The sequence below is a fragment of the Ylistrum balloti genome, unplaced genomic scaffold (assembly GCF_031769215.1).
Source record: "Ylistrum balloti isolate Yb309-2 unplaced genomic scaffold, AGI_CSIRO_Ybal_v1 Utg370574, whole genome shotgun sequence".
In the NCBI taxonomy this organism is placed as follows: domain Eukaryota; kingdom Metazoa; phylum Mollusca; class Bivalvia; order Pectinida; family Pectinidae; genus Ylistrum; species Ylistrum balloti.
In genome coordinates this window covers 983,212-1,007,347 of record NW_026782359.1, presented here as the reverse complement: position 1 = coordinate 1,007,347, position 24,136 = coordinate 983,212, and the positions used below count along the sequence as shown (strand labels likewise).

Genomic DNA, 24,136 nt, shown 5'->3' with positions numbered 1-24,136 from the left:
GACATAAGTAGTTGTCCGTCAATATATTGAGTAGATGACTGTAGAGAGGGCGTTTCTTGGATAAAGGGTCGGGGAAATTTTGAAAACAAAATTTGTTTTTTGATTGCGTTCCTGCGGCAAGCAAATATAGAATCAAGTATGCTTTAAGTTGTATATGGAAACATAGTAGATTAAGATTAAGATTATACAAAAGCACACCAATTGATAACAGCTTTTAATACACACTGATAATGTGATACAGTATAGTCCAATAATGAGGTAAATTGAATGGCAACGCTATTTTGTCCTTCTAATGGCTTAAGTTGGTGAAATCTAGGAGGAGCTTTGCTTATGGAGCAAAGGGAAAATTATTTTTCCTTCTTTCCGGCAGTGAATCACAACAGTTATCTCTATGACAAATTTGCATTAGTTTTTGTTGCAAATTCAGATACCGTAAAAGTCATACAGATCAAATGATTGCCGCTACAATCGCGAGGTAAGTAACTAATCTGGTGACAAAAGCATTCTTTTAGGAAATATTTTCATATCTCTATATAACCTTTTGATTTTACTGATTATCGCATATCATAAAATGACATGTATCTGTGCCCACTGAAAGTCAATAATCTGGCCAACGAACCCAATCACAACTTTAAATTGTCCAACACAACGATTTATGGGTACATCTGTACTCCAAACAAATAGGTAAGGTACTGGAAATGCTAATCTGCCTTTGAGCTACTTCTGGTTTCATATAAGTTTTTCTCTGATTAAATGAGATCATTGTCGTTCTTAATCAGTTTCTGTTGAGTTCATATCATGCCTGGTCACAAAGTACCCTTTGTCTACTATTGAGACAGTGAAAAAGAGCACACGAAGAGAGATTAAGATATTGGTGTAGCTTGAATTCCAGCTTCAATGAGGCAATTGCGGACCAATGTTGCCGTTTTGAGAACACCAAGAAAATACCAAGATGTGAACATAATCATGATCCAGATTCAAATTTAATAAAACTGGGGCAAAATACGAACAAAAGAAAGATTTACATTGTGACTCATGAAAAAAAACAAGAATAGGACCAGGAGTACCGGGAGGGTAAGCGTTGTTTGCTTCATTGACGACACCAAGCATGAAAATCCTATGCAATCCAGGTCATCCATCTCACGTTCTCAGAGTAGAAAACAGGGTATAAAACAAAAAACAAGAAATATCCACACGTCAACATATTCACAACCGAACCATCTTGCAAATTGATGAGCATCTAAAAAATCCAGCTTCATATCTCACAAAGAAATAAATTATTTCTCAAGGAGGTCATTATGATGACCATTAATTAAATTCATTTCGTGTATTTTCCGGATTATCCCTTTACTCGATATATGGTAGAAAGGACTTGTAAACTTTGTTGTAGAAATGGCGTAAAGATGAAAAGTCGGATTCGTACATTGTAAGTTTTCTCATCATTGGTCTCTAGGAATGGTATTGTGTTCACAGTTCGCCATATTGTGACTGCTTGTATTTACTACGTGATTTTACTTCGTTGTAGATTGTTTGTGACAGTTTTGTATTTCTGTGTTGAATGGAAGACATCCTGACAGGAATATGCGAGATGTGAAGGAAACATACATGGACAGTTTCGGGTAAACCACCATAACATAAGGACTTGTACCTAAATGTTTACTCGTTCTCTGATGTGTTGACATTGTGACATATTATTTTGATGATGATGATGATGATGATGATGATGATGATGATGATGATGATGATGATGATGATGATGATGATGATGATGATGATGATGATGAATGATGATGATGATGATGATGATGATGATGATGATGATGATGATGATGTTTGGTGTAGGTGCATAATTAACATTAATGCTGACGATGTAACGTAATATGACATTGATCTTGTGAAACACAAAAGTTGATTTGTTTCATGTATTGCAGAAACAACCAGTCAGTAAAAATATACTGATGATTATACACTTCATTTAAATAGGTCATCTTACGTCAACGTTCATCTTCCAGGAATTTCCTCGCGCTTTATTTAGGTAGACGCAATACTTCCGTGTGCTTAGCTGTAGCTTAGGGTTTCTGTGGAGTTACAAGAACGGTATTATCCTTACACAACTCGTAAATAATTTTGGGGTAAGTGATCACTTTTCATCATAGTGTTGACATTTTGTAATCAAGTTTATCCTAAATGAAGATACTTATAGTTTACGTTGAAAACTTTTCATATCATATGTTGTCATACTTGAAATATAATGTATAAATGTTGACTAAAATCCATAAACTACACTTTCCCTATAGTTAGTTTCCATTTTCCAGTTGTTGTTATTGAAAACTTGTTTTGTTTAAATTATAGTGTTTGCTTCAATACTTTTTGCATATCTTGTGTTACAAATATTATATGAAAATTATAAACAGTGAATTGTTTGTATTTGAATTATGCTTCGTTGTCCTAATCTGTCACGGTGTTATAAGATTAAACATCCAATGGTCTATTATCGGAATGATGACGGCAGACATATATCAGAAATAGTAGCACCTGATCCTTATGTGGTTTTATCAATAATTAAGGCATTGTAGTATCATGTGCTGGTTTACATGTGAACCGTATTGAGTATAAAGAAATTATTCGTTGTACATAGACAAAATATATAATTACTAATCTACACAATGTCGTAAAATATGCCGACTACAATACACATTCTTTATGCTAATTAAGTATTCATCTTATTAATATATCTAGTAAATAAAAATACTGTTTTATCTAAATAAATTCATACAAATTAGTCAAGCGAAAGCTAAAAGAGTTATCGTTCGTTGGTGTAACTGTATACATATATCCTACACGGTTGAGTTCTCGGAAGGGGTTATTACGATAAATATACACTGGTAACGAGCCACAGCGTAAACGATCGACAGGTGTTTTGTGTACACACATGCATTACAGTTATACACAGCAAATTCAGTAATATAGATCATACATTTGTGTATATTCCAATGGTTATCTACAACAGTCAAAATTAAGTGTTATGCCTGTAGATTTGATTGTATTACTTCAGTGGTGCACGTGTCAAGAATAAATATTCAACGTAGGTGTAGAAACAGGTACAAGGCACAGGATGAGTATAGACCAGCACAGAGTAAACATCAACGAGCCCAGGTATGACCAAAACACTTATGGAGGACGAGCCAAACATTTCTTCCTCACAACCAACCCCCTCAATCTGCTGGCCACCAGTCAACAACTGGACCACGCTAAATCCGTCGTAGTCCGATATAGGTAAGTCATTCAGGTAGGTACAAATATAACAGCCATATTGTACAAAACAAAGCCATTTGTGGACTCGTGTTTTATAAAGACTCACAAACTTCCCAATACACATTAGTATGTTTGAAGAAGACCTCTGAGGTTACTATAAACTATATACTAATCACTCTTGTTGGCCAGAATGTAAGGGCGCAAGGGGTCTTATTGTGGAAGGAAACCGGAGCACCCGGGGAAAACCAACGTGGTCGGGCAGATGACTCTTACCTTTATCACGTCCGTTCCAGGAGTCGAACCCCGGACGGCAATGTGAAAAGCGAGTGCGTTAACACTGCGCCACCCGACCACTCTGAGGGTCTTTTTCTGCGGTCTGGAGTACAGGTTTCTTGAGATTATTGAAGCTGAAGTTGGATTTGTGACTTATGGTGACGTTTTAAACCTGAACACTTCGTCATAACGTTAAACAGACCAGACACAATTCATAGGAACACCTTTTTATAAAGTTAACTACTAGTTAGATCACAGTGACATACCTGGATACCTGATTACCTAAGTAAAGATGTAAAGGTTCGGTTAATGTTATATATACGTACCTATTTCCCAAGTTAATTAGTTTCCTTTGACACTGTTCACATGAATACCTGGTTATAAAGTTGGTTATGTTACTGTGACAGGGCTGAATACATGATCTGCCTATTTGCTTTCTGGGGTTGATATTCAACATCGTCGTCACATGAATGTTTTTGCCAACTTTTCAAACGGGGTATTTGGTAGAAATGGACAATTCCCCGGCAAAACCAACTACGAATTTTCCAGATAATGGTACAAACATATTATTTGTATAGAACTAAAAGTACGAAATCCTAAAAGCATCTTAAAAAAGACCTAACGGTATTATATAACGGTTATTGAATAAGATTGAATAGTTCACAAAACACATACTTGATTAGAATCTGTATGTCCTCACTGTCCATTGTTAAAACACCTTTACAAACCAACAACATCTTTTTTGCTGTATGATATATATGAGAAGATCACAACACAGGGTTTCAAGCGATGCAGGACGATGAAAACGATGGGGGAAGCTTTACTGTCGTCATAATGATATCATCGTGAAATATTCTAGATGCTTGTTAGTACGTCTAGTAGTTCCATTGTTTACCTTGAATTTATGAACGTGACATTCTGTATTTGAATTGACCTAGATTGACATGGTGGGTGTCGTCGATGAACCAGAAAACGCTTTCCTTCGATACGCCTTTCTGGTTTTATTCTCCTATTTTCATGAAATCTTAATGATAACGCAGAACTTTCAAATTTGCTTTCGGTACAATATATTTTCACACTATTTCCAAAATCTTTTTTAACGAAAAAGCTACTCTATCTTTGCATTGCCATTGTCAAAAGATAATAAATGAACATACAATTAACGTATAGGTTTGGACGACAAGAAAAGTGTGTCCCTAGTGTCGACCTGGCCCAAACTCTTTAGCCGTGGATAGTATATCCTGTCTCGCGTTCCTTTGAATAGTAAATTTTATATCAAAACTTAGTGTCCCACAGGCTTATTCACCCGCCTTGTTATCCTGTTAACAAGTTAATCACATTTCTTCTGTAATGACAGTCTTACCCTTACCAGTTTTTTTGTTTTGTTTTTGTTTTTATAGAAATGGTGAACACATCGCCGGCCTTACCGAGAATGAACTTTGGCGTGCCAAACACTTGTATGATTCTGCCTTCCACCCGGTGACAAACGAGAAGATGATCCTGGTGGGTCGCATGTCATCACAAGTTCCAATGAATATGACTATAACTGGATGTATGCTGGCATTCCACAAGTATGGCTACGCTACCTTTTAAAATTTACTACCTTATATGTAGTAGAAAACGTCGCGGTATACAGCAAATAGTCAGTGTACATGTTATGTCAAAATAAAAATTACACACATGGTAATCTAGCATGATTTTTCAAATCTGTCATCTCTTCGGTTACTGAGAAAGTCCGTGTGCTAAGCTACCTCAAGGATATATCGTTGAATCGCATACAAATACTGGATTTGATTTCCAGGACTACTCCGGCGATAATATTTTGGCAGTGGATGAACCAGTCCTATAACTCAGTGGTAAACTACACAAACAAGGCCGGGAGTGATGTCTCAGACAGGTAATGAGGTGATCAGGCACAATGGTATCAACATGGGCTAGTACAATTTTTGATAGATTTAGTCATTCCTTTTATCTTTAATACAATTTAACATTTTCTTTCTAGTCTTATTTCATTGAAATGCTCGTTGTCATTTCTGATCGTATTGAGTTTGTCGTGTGCGTTTCGTGTGTAGTGATTTATGTAAAATGTCCCATTAACTTGATATGTTCTTCAAGTCCTCTTTCTATGACATATTCTCTTTGTCCCTTACAGACAGCTGGCTATGTCCTATGTACTGGGAACTAGTGGGGCCGTCGGCACGGCTCTGGGGATTAAAAGTCTGGTGAAGGTAATATCCTATTGCTTGAATGAATTTATCGATTGGCCGATATAAGAATAGTTATTGCACTTTACTTTCAGTTTTATTTTATTCTGATTGTGTTCTCTTCTGTGTTACTAAAGTGCACTATACCAAAAGCGTCTGTGTTGCCATTCGTTAAACAGGAGACAAACTATTTCAGAACCTTGGGCCTATGGTAGCCAGATTTGTGCCGTTTGCCGCTGTAGCTGCCGCCAATTGTATCAACATACCGTGTATGAGGAGCAGGTGAGATATACAGGTCAATCGTTTGAAAAATAGTTCCAGTACATTGGAAACATTTGTTCTTCATGTTTTCGTTAATGGAATGTCCGAGCCGGATTACATAATCGACAGATTTTTCTATACCAGCAGTTTACTTTTTGGTAGATTTCCTTCAAGCTGTATGATAAACGTGATGATTCGAATTTTCGTTACGTGAATTTTCCATTACTGTATAGAAACATCACGACTTCCGCGACTTTGAGCTTATTGCGAAAATCACAATTCCTTGATACATGCAGACAACTGTAGGAAACCTTACAAAGGCGTGTTATAAGAAACGCAGGTTAAGAAAGATTTCGGGAAAGCCTTCTGATTTCGTTGCTATTAACTCAGTTTTCACTTGGAGAACGTTACACTTCTTGGTTGACATAGATTTACGTGATGGGTGTTGTTGATAATATGTATAAAGTAACTCGTCCAGAACATATGTCTCCTGTACTGTCCTCCGTGTAAGCATTTCCCCTGTTGATTAAAATAAACGATCGAAAAAGCACTCTTTAAGTGATGGTTGACGTACAAGATGGTCTGTTCCTACAGGGAACTAATAGAAGGAATACCACTGATGGACGAAAACAGAACCGACCTGGACGTGGCATCCAAGAGAGCGGCCAGGAAGGCTATTGGAATGGTGGTAATATCCAGGATACTCATAGCAACACCGGTTATGGGTGAGTCATCCCTCTTTAGGATGCTTAAAGCAACATCTGTTATGGGCGAGTGATCTTTCTTAAGGATACTTAAAACAACACCTATTATGGGTGAGCGAATTCTCTTTAGGATGCTTAAAGCAACATATATTGTGGGTAAGAGACATTTCTTTAGGATGCTTAAAGCAACATATGTTATGGGTGAGTGATCTCTCTTAAGGATACTTAAAACAACATCTGTTATGGGTGAGCGAATTTTCTTTAGGATGCTTCAAGCAACATTTTAGGATGCTTAAAACAACATATTTTATGGGTGAGTAATCTTATTTTAGTATGCTTAAAGCAACATATATTATGAGTGAACGAAATCTCTTAAGGATGCTTAAAGCACGACTGTTATTGATAAGTGATCTCTCTTTAGGATACATGTAGAAGCGCCTGTTATTAGCGATTGATATCTCTATATATTACTTATTACAGCACTTGTCAAAGGTGAGTGGTCTCATTCTGGAATATTCATAACCACATTTGTTACGGTTGAGTAGTTGTGATCCGAATAATGTCTATCATGGTATCTCTAACGTCAGATGAGTAGCGTTGGTTTATGACGTTTTCAATTTGTATTTCTAATAAAACGTTGTATTTATTTATCTATTTAACCGGATTTACGTCCACTAATACGGCCTTTAAACCTTTCAGTGTTATATTTGATCTGATAGTATCACTGACTGGTTAATTTGCTGTTCCAGTTTTACCGCCACTCGTCATGAACCAGCTGGACAAGAAAGCGTTAATGAAGGTATATACATATACAAGTATTATTACATAAAACAGTTTACTCACCTGAATAGGGATAATGATATATTGGAACTATGCATATTAGGCTGATGCCAATATTACCAGGGGTTGTCACTGGAAAGAAAATTAAAATCTTTCATTGGTTTGATGATCTGGTAACATTTCACCACGCCTTCTCCGCAATCGTTTTAGAAATGTGTCTAAAAACGGTTTTGTAAGTTTAGATGTATTTGTCAAGATTAAAGAATGTGTTATATTAAGATATAGCTGCCGTTGTAATTAAATGTACATTTGTAAATTGTAATTATATACATATTCACTTGTAGAGAGCACCTTGGTTGAATGCGCCCATTCAAGTGCTGTTGGTTGGTTTCATGTATGTATAAATATTTAATGAAAGTTTACGGATAGAACTAATTCATATCGTTTTACTTTTTTATGTATCATACATAGAGAATGCATGGTCAGTGTCTTAAAATATATGCTGTATATTGGCGAGGGTGAAGAAAGACAAGGATGGCGAGCCTTTGCCAAGTGGTAATTGTATACCGAGTCCGTATTGCCGTTTATTTTCGCTTTTTCGCGGTACATTAACGTGATCGCGAAACAATAATCATTGAAATAATAAGCCACGTGTGTATTAAATGTCCTTTTAAATTCATATCGCGATTTTTTTTTTCATTTCATTGAAATATACTTTGATCATTTTAACAGCATATCGCGAATATTTCGGTAGATTTTTTGATGATATCTATTAAGCGGATTGTACAGAGGACACATTAACCTATATTATAAATATAAATTTTGTAGAAAGTAACGCATAATAACACAACAACATCTACAGTTGTGTGGGCTATCTAGGACTCCTAAGTGATGCTAGACGCCTAGAACGTGCTAATTAGAGACCGGGTTAGGGAGTGAAAACTGACAGGCAAAAAGTTCCAGTGTAGTTGAGAAAGAACGCCATGTATATGTACATGTGTATATTTTGAACTGTGTTAATAAATAAATGAATTTAGAGATACATGAGGTACCGGAACGCAAGTTGTCACCTTGTATGTATAGCAATACTTTCCGTAATTCGTAGTTTATGGAAATGCAAAAGTAAAATCTTAGTTTAAACAATATTGTTATTCAATATTCAACAATAAAACACATACATATGATACTTATGGGGTGGGAAAACAAGCTTAGGGCTCTTATCAATTCCATTCCCAAAACTGATCTTGTTTTTCTGCCATTTACGCGTAACATTGAAGTAGATGGTATAAAAAAAGATTTATGATATCAAGATTTTTATAAGTTGTATCAATTAATGCGATGAGCACATTTACAAAGACAATGTTAAGATACCTATGTTTTTATTTTTGCAGTTTAGCATTTGCTACACCTCTGTGTTGCGCGTTGTTTCCGCAGAAAAGGTTTGTAACTTACCAAAACCAATTTTGAACACTAAAGAAATATGTTAATGATATGAGTTCAGTTTTCGGTTCCGTTTGTTCATGTTTTTTTTTTTTTTTTTTTGGTGGGGGGGGGGGGTCTTGTTTTGTAGATGTGGTGTTGGAATGTTGAAGGATAGAACTTACCGAAATGTTGTAAACAATAACAAGCTGTTGATTGATATCCTTCCCATTAGAGAGAATATCAATGTACATTTACGACCTTTATGTTTGTAGCTCGATGGACGTAACCAGCCTAGAAACAGATGTTCGTGCCAAGTTGGGAGCACTTCCAAATCCACCAGATAAGGTTTACTTCAACAAAGGATTATGAGGAACTGTGCAGTAACACTGTTCACTAAAACACCATGACAGAATATCATCAGTATGAACCCCTATAGTGACGATTTATCTGTGCTAGAGGGTTAGTTGGCTTGTTGTGATATCCGCATTATGTATATATATAACAAAATGGATGTTCCAAGTCTCGTGTCCATACAGATAAATATCACCAAAAGTGGCTTTATATAATTAGACTTGTGTAAACTTTATAATCTTCGAGTGTTATTACTGTTTATCTTGTAAGTAAATTATCGTTATGTGAAAAAGTGCTAATCATTTGAATCACGTGACCACTATAAGGTACTGTCTCCTCGTCAGTAGAAAGTGAATCTCAAATCACAGTCGTACTAGTTAACACCGACAAAACGTTTTCTCTACTAGTTTCTCTGTTGGACAATTGAGTAGGTATCGCCGGTATTGATTAGTGAAAAGAGGACAACATTCTTCTTAACTGTTCTCGACAGTCGGTATCATCACGTATACCGCGATGACCGGTCTTACACCTGAAAAGGGTAGTAAACCTTGTGTTTAACGACTTAGTGTAATAATAGAAATAAAAACGTTAACTTAAGTCAACGTGAAATAAGCGTTGTTTTCACTTGTATGAATTGACAAGCACACTAAATTATGCATTCACTGTGGAAAGCTATCGACATTTTCCGTGGTGACAAAACCAAAACAAAAATTCAAGCATAAAATTTGATCAGGTCATCGACTAAAATCATTTTTAAAAATCAACAGGAAAAAAAACCCAAAAATACCGACAAGTCAAAAAATCATAATTTAAACTAAAATACGGACAAAAGAGAAAACAGCGATTCCTGAAAAGTTCAAAGAGAATGATACCTGGTGCTCCAGAGTAGAGGTCTTCTGCTACATCCACAACACCCGCTGTGAAAATCATTAATTGAACTAGCACCAAACACGTACAACTTCATATCACACATGGATATAGAATATCGTTAAAGAAATGACGACCTTAAAACTTCATCGTGATCTTTATCAACCTACATCTCTCATAGTCATGGGTTAAAACTGTCTGCCAGGTGCCGACATTTTCACGAGAATCGCTGAAAATTCACAATAGGAAAAAAAGTCATCACGTTTATTAAACAGTTTCGTGGGAAGCTTTCCCTGTTGGTTTCGGTCAAGGTAAACGGCTCAAGTGGAATAGTCCGTAGTGTCCTCAATTTCTAATTAGGCTAAACGTACTCAGTACGCATAGCCTATTGCGACGGCCTTTCAGACAAAATTTACCGATCCTGGCCTTCTCATTGGTTGAAATATCGAAAAGAGTTAGAGCCATCTTGCGGCAATTTTCTGCGTAAATAATGCCGCGATCTTTCAAATCGCTATTTTAAAAGCATCCAAAATTAGTTTATTTTTTAATAACAATACGATTACTATATATTTCAAAAAAGAAGCACAGTGTGGTTGAACTATTGATAAATTTTGAACAATATATTTACGGAATTCTCGACATGACGTAAGCGTACAGAACACTGTACGTGCGAGTTGGCGCCATGATAAGAAGCTAGTCTGGGGGCTTGGTTTGAATTATCAACTAACAGCACTTATAAACAAACAAAACTTACAAACAGAACATCAATTTTGCTTTAATCCTTGTCGTTGTGGCAAGATCGTCTTAATATATAACATCACTTTACCTCATTAGACGTCACAAAATTGGACTGTTCGTCCTACGCGCACACTCGCCGATATGACACTTTTTCAGGATTTTCACATCCACCGCCATGACACTTTTTCAAGTTTTTGAAGATAAAAAGTTTGAGCTTCGTAGGCAAGGTACATTTGGTGCTCATGATTTATGAATGATATATTTTTAATACTGTACTGATCATGATGTTGACTTTGTTATAACCTATATTTTTTGTCTTTTAGTTTTATTTGATGAAGGTTGATTGTGCTGATTTTTCAATGTTTGTTAATGTGTATCAAAGTTCCTTGAAATGAAAATATTCCTTTAAACAAAGCGCGTATAAAAAAACCCAAAATATTCATGTTTATAATTATCAATTAACTAAAACGAAATATTTCCATAACATATTTATTCATTTAGCGTGTCATGGTGGCATTACCTAATGCATTTGAGATGAGAAATAATAGTAGCTATAGTGAAAATATTGTAAATTTTGTATATATATATTGAAGTCTGGTTTAATCTCATAGAACTATGCCTTTATAGACGTAATTACTGGAAGAAAAGTCTAACCATGATACTTCAAGGAAGATAGGCATGTAAATACATTTAATGTAATTACTTACACTTTTATCTATCTGAAATGCTGTGTATACCTTATCTACTTTCCTCAACTACAAATATGATTATAATAAGTAAGGACTATTACTTTGCAATACATTCAAAATAAAGAAGTAGGTATAAAATCCTTTCAATTTGTTTAAATCCTCATATTGATAGGATAGTAATTGCAACATCTTGGGAATTTCAAAGGTTTTATTTAGTCAACTTCATCATAGAGCTATTTGTCATTTGGCGTGTTAGCGATAAATATATGGTTGTGTGTATTTTGTTATTTTTTTTTTACCTATTTTTATTTATTCACATTATTGTCGTCAAATTTGAAATAAAAATTAAAGAAGATATAAAATCGCTTAAAATTAAGAAAAATAGCCTCTGGTTCTCTTATTTAAGTAATTTTTGCATTCCAAAGTGTAGGAGTATGGGGAAAGTAATATATCTTAGCGGTTATTTGTGAACATTTTTCAATACGTTTAGCCTCTCAGTACTTTCAGTACTTTGATTTTGGTATATATGATGGACATGGTCACTGGATATCTCGTTATTTAAAGACGAGACGTCATTAATGAAATTGACGGACTTTGCTACCTCATTGATATGCTCTTCGATAACAAGTCAGCAAGAGAGAAGTTCTTATCATCAAACTCGACCAAGATATCGTAAACTAAAAGTTCGATCATTGTTTCTATTGAGGTCGAAAAATAAAACTTTTGTAATATAACTCCAGTAATATTTATTGTTGTTTTGATCAATACATTGGTGAATCACTCGTCCCGAAAGCTGAAGAGAACAAAGCCCTTACGGTCAAATATGAATTAGTATAGCGGATTATTTTCACAGGTCAAAATTACCGCGATATTCTTTAAGACGATCGAATCATGTTTCAACGAATTAAGAAAATCGAGACCTGAATTTAAAAGGATATTGAATATACACTTGTCTGATTATTTTATTCATTTATTTATTTTTTTCACTAACGTTAAAATACCGTGAATTAGCCAAAGTATCGTCCTTGTTAAAATTAAGCGGCTGTACGGTATATGATTTTGTTTATCGAGCAAGATAGAAGCGTTTGTAATCTTGAGCAGAGAGTAAGATATCGAGTTATGAATTATCGTACAAGTTAGCATCACATTAAGCTGATGTTCAGTAATAACTATTTTTTTCTTTTCATATATCACTTACACATCCTCTTGTTGTATATCATATGATGTAATTCACGAACACCCACATCAAATGTCTTGCTGCCGCACCGTGTTGAATCAGCTCTTTCCGTAAAGCCTTTGAAGAGACACCAGAGCTGCTCATAATATGAGCGTCCTCCTCCAAAATCTCTGCAGGTACAGTACTATTCCATACACACTGTCGCAAAACATCGGAGAAGTACATTTAGTGGAATAAGGACAGACAGGAAAAGGGCTTAGGGTGTCATGTCTGTAAGAACTACGTGTAATGTCGGGGGTTCTCAGCCAGTTTAAGAGCAGCCCCTTGAACATCACCATTAAACACATGTACTTGTCCGTACTTCTATCTATGACTATAAAGAAACGGAAGATTTCAACAATCAATGACGTCCCTGTTGGAATGCTAAGTTGAGATGCTTACATGTGCTGGAAGTGTACATGTCACTCTATCATTATGTAGAGGAATGTACTTTCATTACAGTGTTTTACACTTCCAGCACACACAGTTCTCATGGAACTGACACTGGCAGCGACCATAATGCTTCTAGCTTCATTGAAGACTTTACAAAAGACACACTTGAGTGAATAACACCTTCCTAAAGCCAAACAATGAACTAAGCTGTATCATACAGCTGTTTTGTCCTTCTAGAACTCACCAGTGATGCTAAGGACTTAAATTTTGAAATCTTGGAGGTGACTGAGGAAAACCCAAGTGATCGAAATCTAGATTTGGGGTGCACTCATAAATCCACAAATTCTGTAATTTTCATATATATCTATTTATCTGTTTATCTCTGGTTGGTTGGTTTGATACAGGTTTTCGTCTCCTTGACACGTCCTGTCTCTAGGTGTTGTCTCATAGTGTCCTGGCCACGCGATATACCTGATAATTTTATTTAAGTCACATTTGTATAATCTCAATTGCACCAATATACTTTTCTAATAGTATCACCATGATGACATCATTTATCAACACATGTTCATTCGTAATTATTTTTACCAAGGAGTGAAAAATATTGGGTCATACTCGTACAGTTGGCATCCTCAATTAATTTTAACAGAAATGGGAATTAAAAGAGACAAATTGTATATATATGTGTATAGAAGGCAATAAATTAATTAAAGATAGTTTGATTAACGTGAAATGTCATGTCATTGAAGAGGGTCCATATAAATAACAAATCAGCATAGCATTCAATTTATTTGTTGTGTATTGAAAAGTACAACTCATTTGTGTGTTTTGGCCAAGCCTCAAAGACCTGAGGAATTCCAAAGGACAGGTGTTCATCCCACTGGAAGGAGATGGGAAAAGTCTTGAACGACAATGAATCTATAGAGATGTAGAGAGTAAGTCAAATTGGATATTAGATTGCTTAAGGACTTTTTGAGAACAACATAGCTTACCTGTTTATAACATATATAATATCATGTAAATACAAATTGATATCAAATAGCAAGTTTGATGGACAAAGAGAACTTTAAGCCCATTAGGAAGTGAAAACTAGACCAATGTCGAGGAAGGGCCCCGCATAATACCTACCCCTTATGATTGAGTTTCTTAATATTAAGAAATATATGGACAGGTGTCAAGTATTGAAAGCAACTTTCATCAAAATCCAATGAAAATGGACAGATGGACAGATATATGGATCGACGGACAGGGAAACGGACAGACAGACGGACAGGGTGAACATTGAACTCGAATGAGGGGCTTATGTACCAAGTATCACAAAGCAAGTTTTAAAGAAATCCCAAATCATTCCTTCAGAAGATATTCTCTGTAAAACATTCAGCCAATCAGATTGCAGCAGCCTCATTAAATATGCGCGGAATTCGGCAAACATCGAACTTGAGCGAGGGACTTATGTACCAAGTATCATAAGCAAGTTTCATCGAAATCCCATCATTCCTTCTCAAGATATCGCGTGGAAAGCGAAACCGACAGACATGTAAAACATTCAGCCAATCAGATTGCAGCAGCCTCATTAAATATGCGCGGAATTTGGCGAACATCGAACTTGAGCAAGGGACTTATGTACCAAGTATCATAAGCATGTTTCATCGAAATCCCATCATTCCTTCTCAAGATATCGCGCGGAAAGCGAAACCAACAGACATGTAAAACATTCAGCCAATCAGATTGCAGCAGCCTCATTAAATATGTGCGGAATTTGGCGAACATCGAACTTGAGCGAGGGACTTATGTACCAAGTATCATAAGCAAGTTTCATTGAAATCTCATCATTCCTTCTCAAGATATCGTGCGGAAAGCGAAACGGACAGACAGACAGACAGACAGACAGACAGACAGACGGACAGACGGACAAGGTGATTACTATAGGGCACCTGCAGAACTGTTGATTCCCTGTGATCATTACACTCTGGATATAAAAACACATCTTAACTCTAGATAACCAACGAATGAAATAAGGTAAAAATACTTTGTTGTTAACAGGGAAATACAAAAAAAAAAATAAACATTATAAGTATTTATTCAATGTAGTTTGCATATTGTACAAAGTAAGCCCAGCATACAAAAAAGAATGTTGTTTTTTTTTCAAATCACATAAATATTGTCATTAATTATCACAGAGAAATCCCAAGGAATGTTCTAGCAAGATGCTTTCTAAAGATATCTAGTAGAGTTGTTCTGTTTGACTGAGTTACGTCTGGTCGACGTCTATTGTAAGGTCGACTTTTTCCATTTCTGTAGCAGTTGTCATGCCGCCTCCTCTTAAGCCTGCCAGGAACACCTGAGGGCGTGGCACATTGGTGTAGGCATCGGTTTTGGTCTGGGTTGTATTTTCTCTGTAAAAACACCAGGATATATTCAGTAAGTATGCCTAACTGTGTTCTGTCTCAAATACACACATGAAGATTGATTATAATACAGATTCAATGAAAATCATGATCAGAATTACACATAGTAAAACATCATTCAAAATTGATATATTAAAGTTAAAAAGTCTCCCACTTAGTAATGTGACATATTTTCATTATTTACAAATATTATTGACTGTCAGAAGAAACATGACATACTTGGGAGGCCAAACTTGGATGGCAGTGTCCCGCCTCATGTTGCTTAGGTTGGTTTGTACAGAATGTGTTATTCGTGTTCTTAAGTTAGCCTGGAAACAAGACAAAGAAGTTTATAGTAATAATGATCAAAGAAACACACATTTTATTGTTAAACAATAAAATCACTTTACAGGCCAAGTTTCAAGGACATAAGCTTATATAGGGCTGTACATGTATGTACTCCAATTCATTGTGTACAATAATTTTAACAATTCATACAAGTAAGAGAGTCTGACTAAAGATCACATGTTTTTAGTAAAGTTTAGTCTCCAGTGATTTCCTACTCACCAATTTGATGGCCTTCCGTCGCAGCTCCCACTCATTCCACTCGTACGATTTAACAATGTTGGCCTCCAGGAGATGTGTATCTGTCTGTGTACCGCTATCACATTTTGTCACAGGTTTCTCTATCATACGCCCTTGGTCCTTACCCTATTAAATAACAAAATGTTTCATGTTAAATTTAAGTTGTTGATGCTGACCTGTGAATATGGTGTAATAGAGGCAAATTGTGTATACGGTTATAAAAGTTGATTCTGACCTGTGAATATGGAGTAATAGAGGCAAATTGTGTATGTAGTTCTAAAAGTTGTATTAACTCAGGACTCTTCTTAGCTCCTTCGGCCACCAATCTTATATACCTGTGTATAAAAATTACATCGGTTATAATCATTGTATGAAAAGATAAGTATCTATCACAGAAAAAATTTAAAAAGTAAAGTACAAGTTACATTATTGAGGATGTAAAAAGATCTTTCATGTAATGCCAGCTTAAATTGAACTATCATCACAGACCCAGCAGGAGTCAATGCCAATATATATTTTCTTATTGTCAAATGGTTCCGTTTTCCTATGCTTGGATACCTTGAAGGGTTGTCATTGAAGAATAGTGAAAAACAGAGAAGGGGTTTTAGTAGTATTATTAAAGTAAAAAACAAAGATATCGAATATTGAATATTGTACAACAATGATCAATGAATGCTAAACTGATGACCAAGCTGCTGTAAAGTTTTAAATAGACGATGGACATACAAATAATACAGAAAAAACTTACCCATCTGGATTTTGAGTGAACTCATATGCTGCTTGTTTAGATGAGAATGCATAATAGTGGTCTTTATACCTCAGTACACCTATTTCTGGATTACTAGGGATAAGCAGACGGTCAAAGTTTCCTAACGCCCATGCACAGAAACTCTGCAAGTATACAATTATTTCTGAATTAGATAAAGCAGGAGAATGAAATAAAAATGCTTATCACCATCTCCAGTTACAAGTCATTTTCTACACTAATCAAATGTTTCTACCATGAATTTTCTTGGTAGTTCTGGCATGTGATAAATCTTTCCTTGTACAGAATGACTTCACATGTTAGACAGGTAAGAAATGGTGTAGCTTACTCTGTATTGAATGGGTAATTTGTTGAAGTTCTTTGTTGTTTCTGGATACAGCCAGTCAAAATCTTTCAGTTCTTTTGGGTTAATTCTGTTTTCAGGTCCACTCGTCTACAACAAACACAACTTACTTCATCAATCATGTCATGCACTATAAATCACATGGGTTTTATTTTTGCATTTGTTTGTTTCCTGTTAAAACCAAAATCCATTATCTAAACTCCAGTAAATGCAGACAAAACAAAAACAAACAAGCATACTACCTTATAACTTTACAGAAAGCATCCAAAAATTTGACAATTTATTCAACTAAAAGGTTATAATAAACACTCTTTTCTCCCACTAACCTCCTGTAGTCGTTGATCGTCTGTCTTGATAACTGCCCCCTCTAGGAAAGGAGCTAGAACCTCGTCACTGAAAAGTTCTCTGTGTCCCTGGAAAGAAAAGACATTGAAACCTTACATGCTAGTGACATACTACTACTTGTTAAAAAGACTGAGGAATAACACCACAGATATTCTGGTCAGCGTGATATTACAGAATTCAGAAATACTGGAGTAATTGCTCATTGCTGGGTCGATGACTAAACATATTCAATAATAAGTTTGAGTCTGTGACAAGGGATGATCATTCTCAAATCTTACTAGGAGGGTTAAGACTTTCTGTCATCCTTTTTATGTTTATGTTTTCCCCTCCCTACCAAAGATTTGCTTATAAGGACATTGGTTAAAAACAAAAAAAGGGTCAAGTGACCTGCATTATCAAGATGGCATATATTTGTAAGATGTATCCAAATATTTACATAGAACATCTAATAGCAAAATGCCTAATGCATTTGTACATGTGTGTGATCTCTGACAAATGCATACATACACTGAAATAAGGCTTTTGCTATCTAGAAAAGACTTACCCTGGAGAATGGCTCCAAACTGGCAAGGATATTACTCAGGACACTTAGAAGGACCATTTCATCCTGGAAACAGCTCCAGAGCTGTGACAGGTGGATAAACTGAGGCTGCAGTAAAACAAGTGATTAAATGTTGAGTGTAGATCCTTTCCTCAGATTAGGAAGAAAGATGGAAGATCATGGCACCCTATTCTTTGTGCTGAGGTACAACAAAATAATGCACAATTTAATCTAGTGTAACAAGTGTTGTAGACACTAGCTCAGAATCTTTAATCAAAAGACATTTATTCTGACAATAAAGATATTCGCTGAGTTTAATAACTGAAGACTCACACAGAAGTCAGTTACACCAGCATGTGTACAAGGTATAAGGAAAGGAATTATATAGACTTACTAAATATACTTACGTAAACCTGGGCCGTAGGAACAGCTGTTTTAGACTGGACAGTTGCCTGAAGCTGTTCCATCCTTGTAGCCAGCTGTTGTTCTAGCTGCTCCACCTGCTGGGCACAGCTGATCACATCATTCTAAAAGGGGAGATAATTCATTTAAGAAAATATTTTCAATAACGTGTTACCTTGTTCAACAATTGTGAATTACTAGATTTCTAAAGCAGAGGATAAAAGAACATGAGACAATTGATATCACAAGGACTCTGTAACATTCTCCCTCACAGCTTACTTACTAGGATGACCCTGAGAAAAGCCTCATGTTGTCGGGTATTGATGAGAGAATCCTTGAGGAGCTGTGTTGAAGGACCTTCTTGATTGTCACTATTCTGCATCTTCTCTATCAAAGCTGTAGACAGCCATGGAAATAAAAAGCACTTTACATTAGCACTATAAGACTCATCAGCAACAAAAGACAGAACCACATAGCAGGAAGATGCAAACATTAGAGCAAGGACAAAATTTTTTTCATTTAAAGAAATAGTGGCCTTGACACAATAATATGTACACTCTTTTAAGGTGTATTGCAGACCTTAGTTTTTGTATATATTTTGAATTTGTAATAATAGCACCTTGATCTTCACCTCAACATTGTGCCTAACACATAAACTTGTATAAAGCACTAAATAATGGAACATTGTCAGATTCATGGATGTTCAATTAAGATGGAAGATAATCTTACCGTTGTTATAGGAACGCATAATGAAAAATACTCTGACATGGCCAGTGCTCAAACTAGTGACCCTTTAGTCTTTAGCCAAACACTCTTCCGCTTGACTAGAGGGAAATTCCAATACTCTCTACTTCTACAGAGTTATGACAATAAAGAATGCCAGAATAAACATAAATTTGGATGACTTTGCATTTAACTATCAGAGTGTCATATCATATAATGAAATATAGATCCACGCAATCAGTAATCAGTCAATTGTACCTGTATAATTGGCAGCACATCTCAGTGTAGCCTGCACCTCAGAGTCAACATTCTGTGTTGTTGCTGGCACTGCCTCATTTAAAATGGCTGGTACTGAAATGAGAGACGCACATTCTGTGTGAGATACCATGTTGTTGAACACATTACTAAAGAATCATTTTGGCATCGATGGCATGACAACTAATAACAGACCATATAGGACTACATGCTGGTAAATACACAAAACACCTAGAGAAAAAAGAGAAAAGGGAACTTAAAAAGGCCTTACAAGAAAATTTACCGGATTACCCTAAAATGATCTTTATTTCATGAGTTGTTGATCTGTTACACTGTTACAGTGTCATGACTGACTGTTGGTAACTTACAATCGTCTATTCCCTCTCCTCCTTTGCCACATTCTTTGTTGAACAATCGGATACCAGTGACAATCATGGTGAGCTCCAGTAGTTGTCTTTCCTTGTCTCGTTTGGTGAGTGACATAAACGTGCCAAGTTCTGTCTGTGGAAACACACTCTGGAGGGCCGCTGTGAAGACAGGAAGAGAATAATATAGAGGTGTGTTGTGTTTTTTTATCAGTATAATGAGTCAGACCAGGGTTGCGCATTTATGTACTATTATTTTGCTTTCAGACAAACCTCAACTTAGCATTTCAAGGCCTATATTAATATCTGTAAGTCCATCCTGATTATGTCCAAAATGTAACATTTAATGTGCCAACAAACCAATTTCTGAAGATACTCTTTTTGAGTACAGTGAAATAATGAATTTGGTTGAAGCAGTAGGGAGTAAATAAGCTATATGTGACTATTTTCTAAATAAGTTGCTGCAAAACTGTAGCTTACTGTAAACCATACAAATGGATAATGATAAATTACCCATAACTACTTTGTTTCATTGCACATTGTGAGAAAGCAAATGACAGACAGATGTGTTTTGGCCATGACGGTGCCATTTAAAAAATAAAAGAATTTCAAAAATAATATATTAGTATATGAAGTCATTTGTTTACAGTTGAATCAGAGCTGTTTGTCAACTCTTTCTGTTGAGTTACATTTGTATTGAGTTACAAAAAAAAAAAAATACACTTCTAACATTTGTTTTCAGTTACTGAAACTATTATTACACTGTTAACATTTGTGTTGAGTGACCAAAACTATCAATGAACTGCCACCATTTGTAGAGAGTAAATTTTGGCAGTAATTGAAATGACAGAAGAAAAGACACCAAGGCTTCATCATTAATAAGCTGTTGGCTGAAGCAGACCAGATATATGTCTCTTGATGCTTATTAGATATTTATAACTGCACCTGTTGCTTCCCTGACCACTGCAATATCTGTGGGGCTTCCTAAACCAGACCTCAGCAGCACTGCAGAAACAATTTTTCGGTAGAGACTTTCCAGCTCCTCACGAGTTCTGGCCCTGCTGTCTGTGATTTCACGAATAACAGGTTGGAGACGAGATTCCAAGACTCGTCTGTGCTCTTCTAGAAAATCAGCTGAACAAACAAAAAAGAAAGCAGATTATAGATAAAATGTAAAATCATTTAGTGTTTTCACAATAGGCAGCAACAATGATGTCTATACAGGCTTTTTTTCTGTGTTTTGCTTGCAATTGCATAAGAATGTAATGTTTGAAAACCTAATTTTTTAAACCCATACATATATATTACCAGTTATTACATACTGTCACACCATTAGTATGTCAATATCTCATAAATAGTTTTATTGATAACTATGGCAATTAGTCATAAATTAAAAAAACTAAATTTTACTCACATCTAGTTGTGTAATTCATGTCAAAGTACACCTGCATTTTAACTGTATCAAGAGCTGGAGACCTCGAGTCCATAAGTCGCTCCACACATAACTGAAATTAATTGTAAAATATTTAATATATATAAAATATGAATACATTTTGGCAAAATGGCCCCATTATGAATCACTTACGTCTGTTTACAGGCTTTAACTTCATACCAGCATAAAAGTTAAACAACTGAATTTCAATCTCCATGTAAAGTTTACAGCAAAGTTGTGTCTATTGTTTTCAAGTCATAGTCTATGAGGTGATTTATTTTTGGCATTGATCATAACGGTTAAAATGTGTTGACAGTGTCTAGATAACAATTATGAAGATGACTGTTATTGGAGAATGAGAACCTTTATGTGATATATTTGATATCCTGAAAACTGGAGATGGGGATTCAAACTGACACTGCAGAAAAAACCTCTAACAGTACCTTGATGAGTTTCTGCACATCGTCCTTTGTTAATGTTCGATCTACATTAAACTCATTTGATGGCTCCAGCACAACAGCTTTTACCTAGAATAATTATGAAATATTTCATTTAACATGTTTAATGCACAGTTTCTCTTAATTAATTTGATTAAAAACATTGTCACCTTAAAGATATTTCTTCTTACTGCAAATGTAGGAGTTTGTGAATATATACATACCATGAATGCTACAAGTGTCTCTGACACAGCTTGCCCTTTGCTAGCACATTCTTGTGCAATTTCCCTGATGATGTTTTTAATGACACTTTCTGCTTGAGCCCGTGACATTTTGTCTTTAAATCCTAATACCTAAATATATGAAAAAGAAGAAAAGTCAATAAGAACATGAATTGACTAACTCAGACCCAGTTGTTAAATTGTGTTGTAATCATGCTAAAAGATAGGAGACTTCATTTTAGAGTCAATATGAAAAGAAACTTATATCTGCTCCCAAAGACGTATATTTTGGAATTCATTTCGAACAATTTTAAGTTTTTCAGTAACAGCCCAGGTTTCAAAACTTTAAGCTGCTTGCATCACCAACAAGTCCTAGAAGACACATCACCATAAAGTCCTAGAAGGACAAATGAAGCAGTTTAATTCATTATTTGGTTATACAGTTATACTGTTAATGTGTATCTTTTGTACAATCATTAATATATTCATTGTTTTCAATATATATATATCTGTTATAAGCAATATTTTCAAAATGTGGATTCCAAAAACTTCATAAATGATATGCTCACAACAAAAAAGGTTTCAAAGTCCCTCGAAAAATTTAGGGTGTCACAAACAAAACATGTTCCAAATATTTTATCTCTACAGGGCACACTCAGCTTAAAAATATGAAGAAGTCATCCAAAACTGAGACATTCTCAACTTTTCTTGGAAGTTCTAACCCTACAAAACTAACAGATAGTAACAAAATGAAATAGCAGAACTATTCAAAAGTAAATTTCAAAGCTCCTTCTCTCCCTTGACCTAGCCACAAAGGAGTATGGAGGAGAAAACAATAAAGAAGGAGTGAAGGAGCATTACCATCCATATATGTGGATCAAATACATGATAACAAGGGAGCATGAGGACAAAAATATAATGCTGTAGGAGCATCATTCGTTTCACTTCTTCATTATTATATTCTGTTCCCTCACCATAGGGTTTTCTACTTCTTCCTGTTAACAGTCTCCTTCAACAGGTTGACAATTCGGCCACACATTGCTTTGTGTGGTGAGTCTTATGGTGTCTTGTGCTGAGAGATTTTCATATTAAAAAGTCTCTATGGGGATAGGGGACATATTGCATTGCTGGTTTCTGTTCATGGCAGTTGTTATTGTCGTGTGTGTAGGAGTCCTAAGCTGTATATGTGTATACTGCAAAGGTCTTACATTGAGGGAGAGTGGTAGTGAAAATTGAAATTTGCATGTAATTGCTTTTTTACTCCCTTGATTTAATATGACAGGATGAAAACACAATGGCGAAGGAGCAAAAGTAATATAATGCTTTCACTTCTTCAACCAAAACAAAAAAATAAAGCAATGAAGGAAAAACATACATATATGTGTAATTGGAAGGAGTAAAGACAATCTCCCTCAGTTGGAATTCGAACTAGCGGTCTTTGGTCTCTAGCCAGGCACTCAACAGCTTGATTAAAGGGAAATTCTCACTTGCCAAGGCTAGCAAGGCAACATGTACTCTCAACTTCTACACTAGTATGATGCCAGAGAAAAACAATAAGCAAGAGAGGGGAACTAATATTGTTCCACCATCATCGTATCTTTGTATCATCTTTATCAAGCATTCAATCCCTTACCATCATGTATTCTCCCGTTATGAGTTGTTGTATAAGCTTTTACTAGTGTAGTCCTAATTACAAAAATGCAGTTTTTTATATCGAGGGAGAGAAGGAAGATGATACATGATAACGGAACACCATAGAATTCCCGTTCATTTGATCATTCAACGGATGATTAAAATGAGAAACAGGAATTAGTAGCTGATTTACCTGACGCTGATGTTGCTTTCGGAAAGAAAACAGCAATTATTAAGAACGTGCACATTAACATGTAATACAGACGCACTTTTTCACCATAATAATGGACCCGTGCATTTTATCAACACAAGGATCTGCTTAAAGATGTAAGTTCTTGAGCCTACCTTAAATAAATACTTGGAAAATAGTCAATTCCAGTCACAACAAAATCCCGAAAGTTTGTGAGGAAGTCAACTTCCACTGGTGTACTCCATATTGTTTATGTCCATGGATACGTTATGCGCGCACATATTCCGGAAACAAAATTATACCACGTGATATCAATGGCCGTCAGCTTCATCAAAGTAATCCTCGAAACGTTGCCCTAG

The 24,136-nt window shown here is 35.6% G+C and overlaps 2 protein-coding genes across 2 annotated transcripts; one reads left to right on the top strand and one right to left on the bottom strand.

Annotated features, from left to right (window-relative positions):
* Window positions 1-2,971: 2,971 nt before the first annotated feature.
* LOC132556506 (sideroflexin-1-like) lies at window positions 2,972-9,842 on the top strand. Its single transcript, XM_060220914.1, has 10 exons — window positions 2,972-3,276; window positions 4,929-5,099; window positions 5,330-5,425; window positions 5,681-5,756; window positions 5,929-6,014; window positions 6,588-6,718; window positions 7,447-7,496; window positions 7,822-7,871; window positions 8,869-8,916; window positions 9,172-9,842. The coding sequence occupies exons 1-10, from the start codon at window positions 3,116-3,118 to the stop codon at window positions 9,266-9,268; spliced, it is 966 nt and encodes a 321-aa protein (XP_060076897.1). The 5' UTR covers window positions 2,972-3,115; the 3' UTR covers window positions 9,269-9,842.
* A 5,508-nt stretch (window positions 9,843-15,350) lies between these two features.
* On the bottom strand, window positions 15,351-23,999 carry LOC132556519 (cilia- and flagella-associated protein 206-like). Its single transcript, XM_060220933.1, has 17 exons — window positions 23,933-23,999; window positions 21,959-22,087; window positions 21,741-21,824; window positions 21,280-21,370; window positions 20,811-20,999; window positions 19,869-20,027; window positions 19,504-19,596; window positions 18,806-18,918; window positions 18,528-18,647; window positions 18,124-18,228; window positions 17,561-17,647; window positions 17,220-17,324; window positions 16,874-17,016; window positions 16,361-16,460; window positions 16,108-16,251; window positions 15,781-15,869; window positions 15,351-15,549 (listed from the first exon to the last, which is right to left on the bottom strand). Exons 2-17 carry the CDS (start codon window positions 22,064-22,066, stop codon window positions 15,405-15,407), a joined length of 1,875 nt encoding a protein of 624 aa, XP_060076916.1. The 5' UTR covers window positions 22,067-22,087; window positions 23,933-23,999; the 3' UTR covers window positions 15,351-15,404.
* Between the last annotated feature and the right edge of the window lie 137 nt (window positions 24,000-24,136).

Coding starts and splice junctions, on each gene's coding strand:
- LOC132556506 (XM_060220914.1), top strand. CDS start 3,116: ATGAGTATAGACCAGCACAGAGTAAACATCAACGAGCCCAGGTATGAC. Junction 7,497..7,821: donor ACAAGAAAGCGTTAATGAAG/GTATATACATAT, acceptor ATTCACTTGTAG/AGAGCACCTTGGTTGAATGC. Junction 7,872..8,868: donor GTGCTGTTGGTTGGTTTCAT/GTATGTATAAAT, acceptor TTATTTTTGCAG/TTTAGCATTTGCTACACCTC.
- LOC132556519 (XM_060220933.1), bottom strand. CDS start 22,066: ATGTCACGGGCTCAAGCAGAAAGTGTCATTAAAAACATCATCAGGGAA. Junction 17,017..17,219: donor AATTACCCATTCAATACAGA/GTAAGCTACACC, acceptor GTATACTTGCAG/AGTTTCTGTGCATGGGCGTT. Junction 15,870..16,107: donor GACGGAAGGCCATCAAATTG/GTGAGTAGGAAA, acceptor TCTTGTTTCCAG/GCTAACTTAAGAACACGAAT.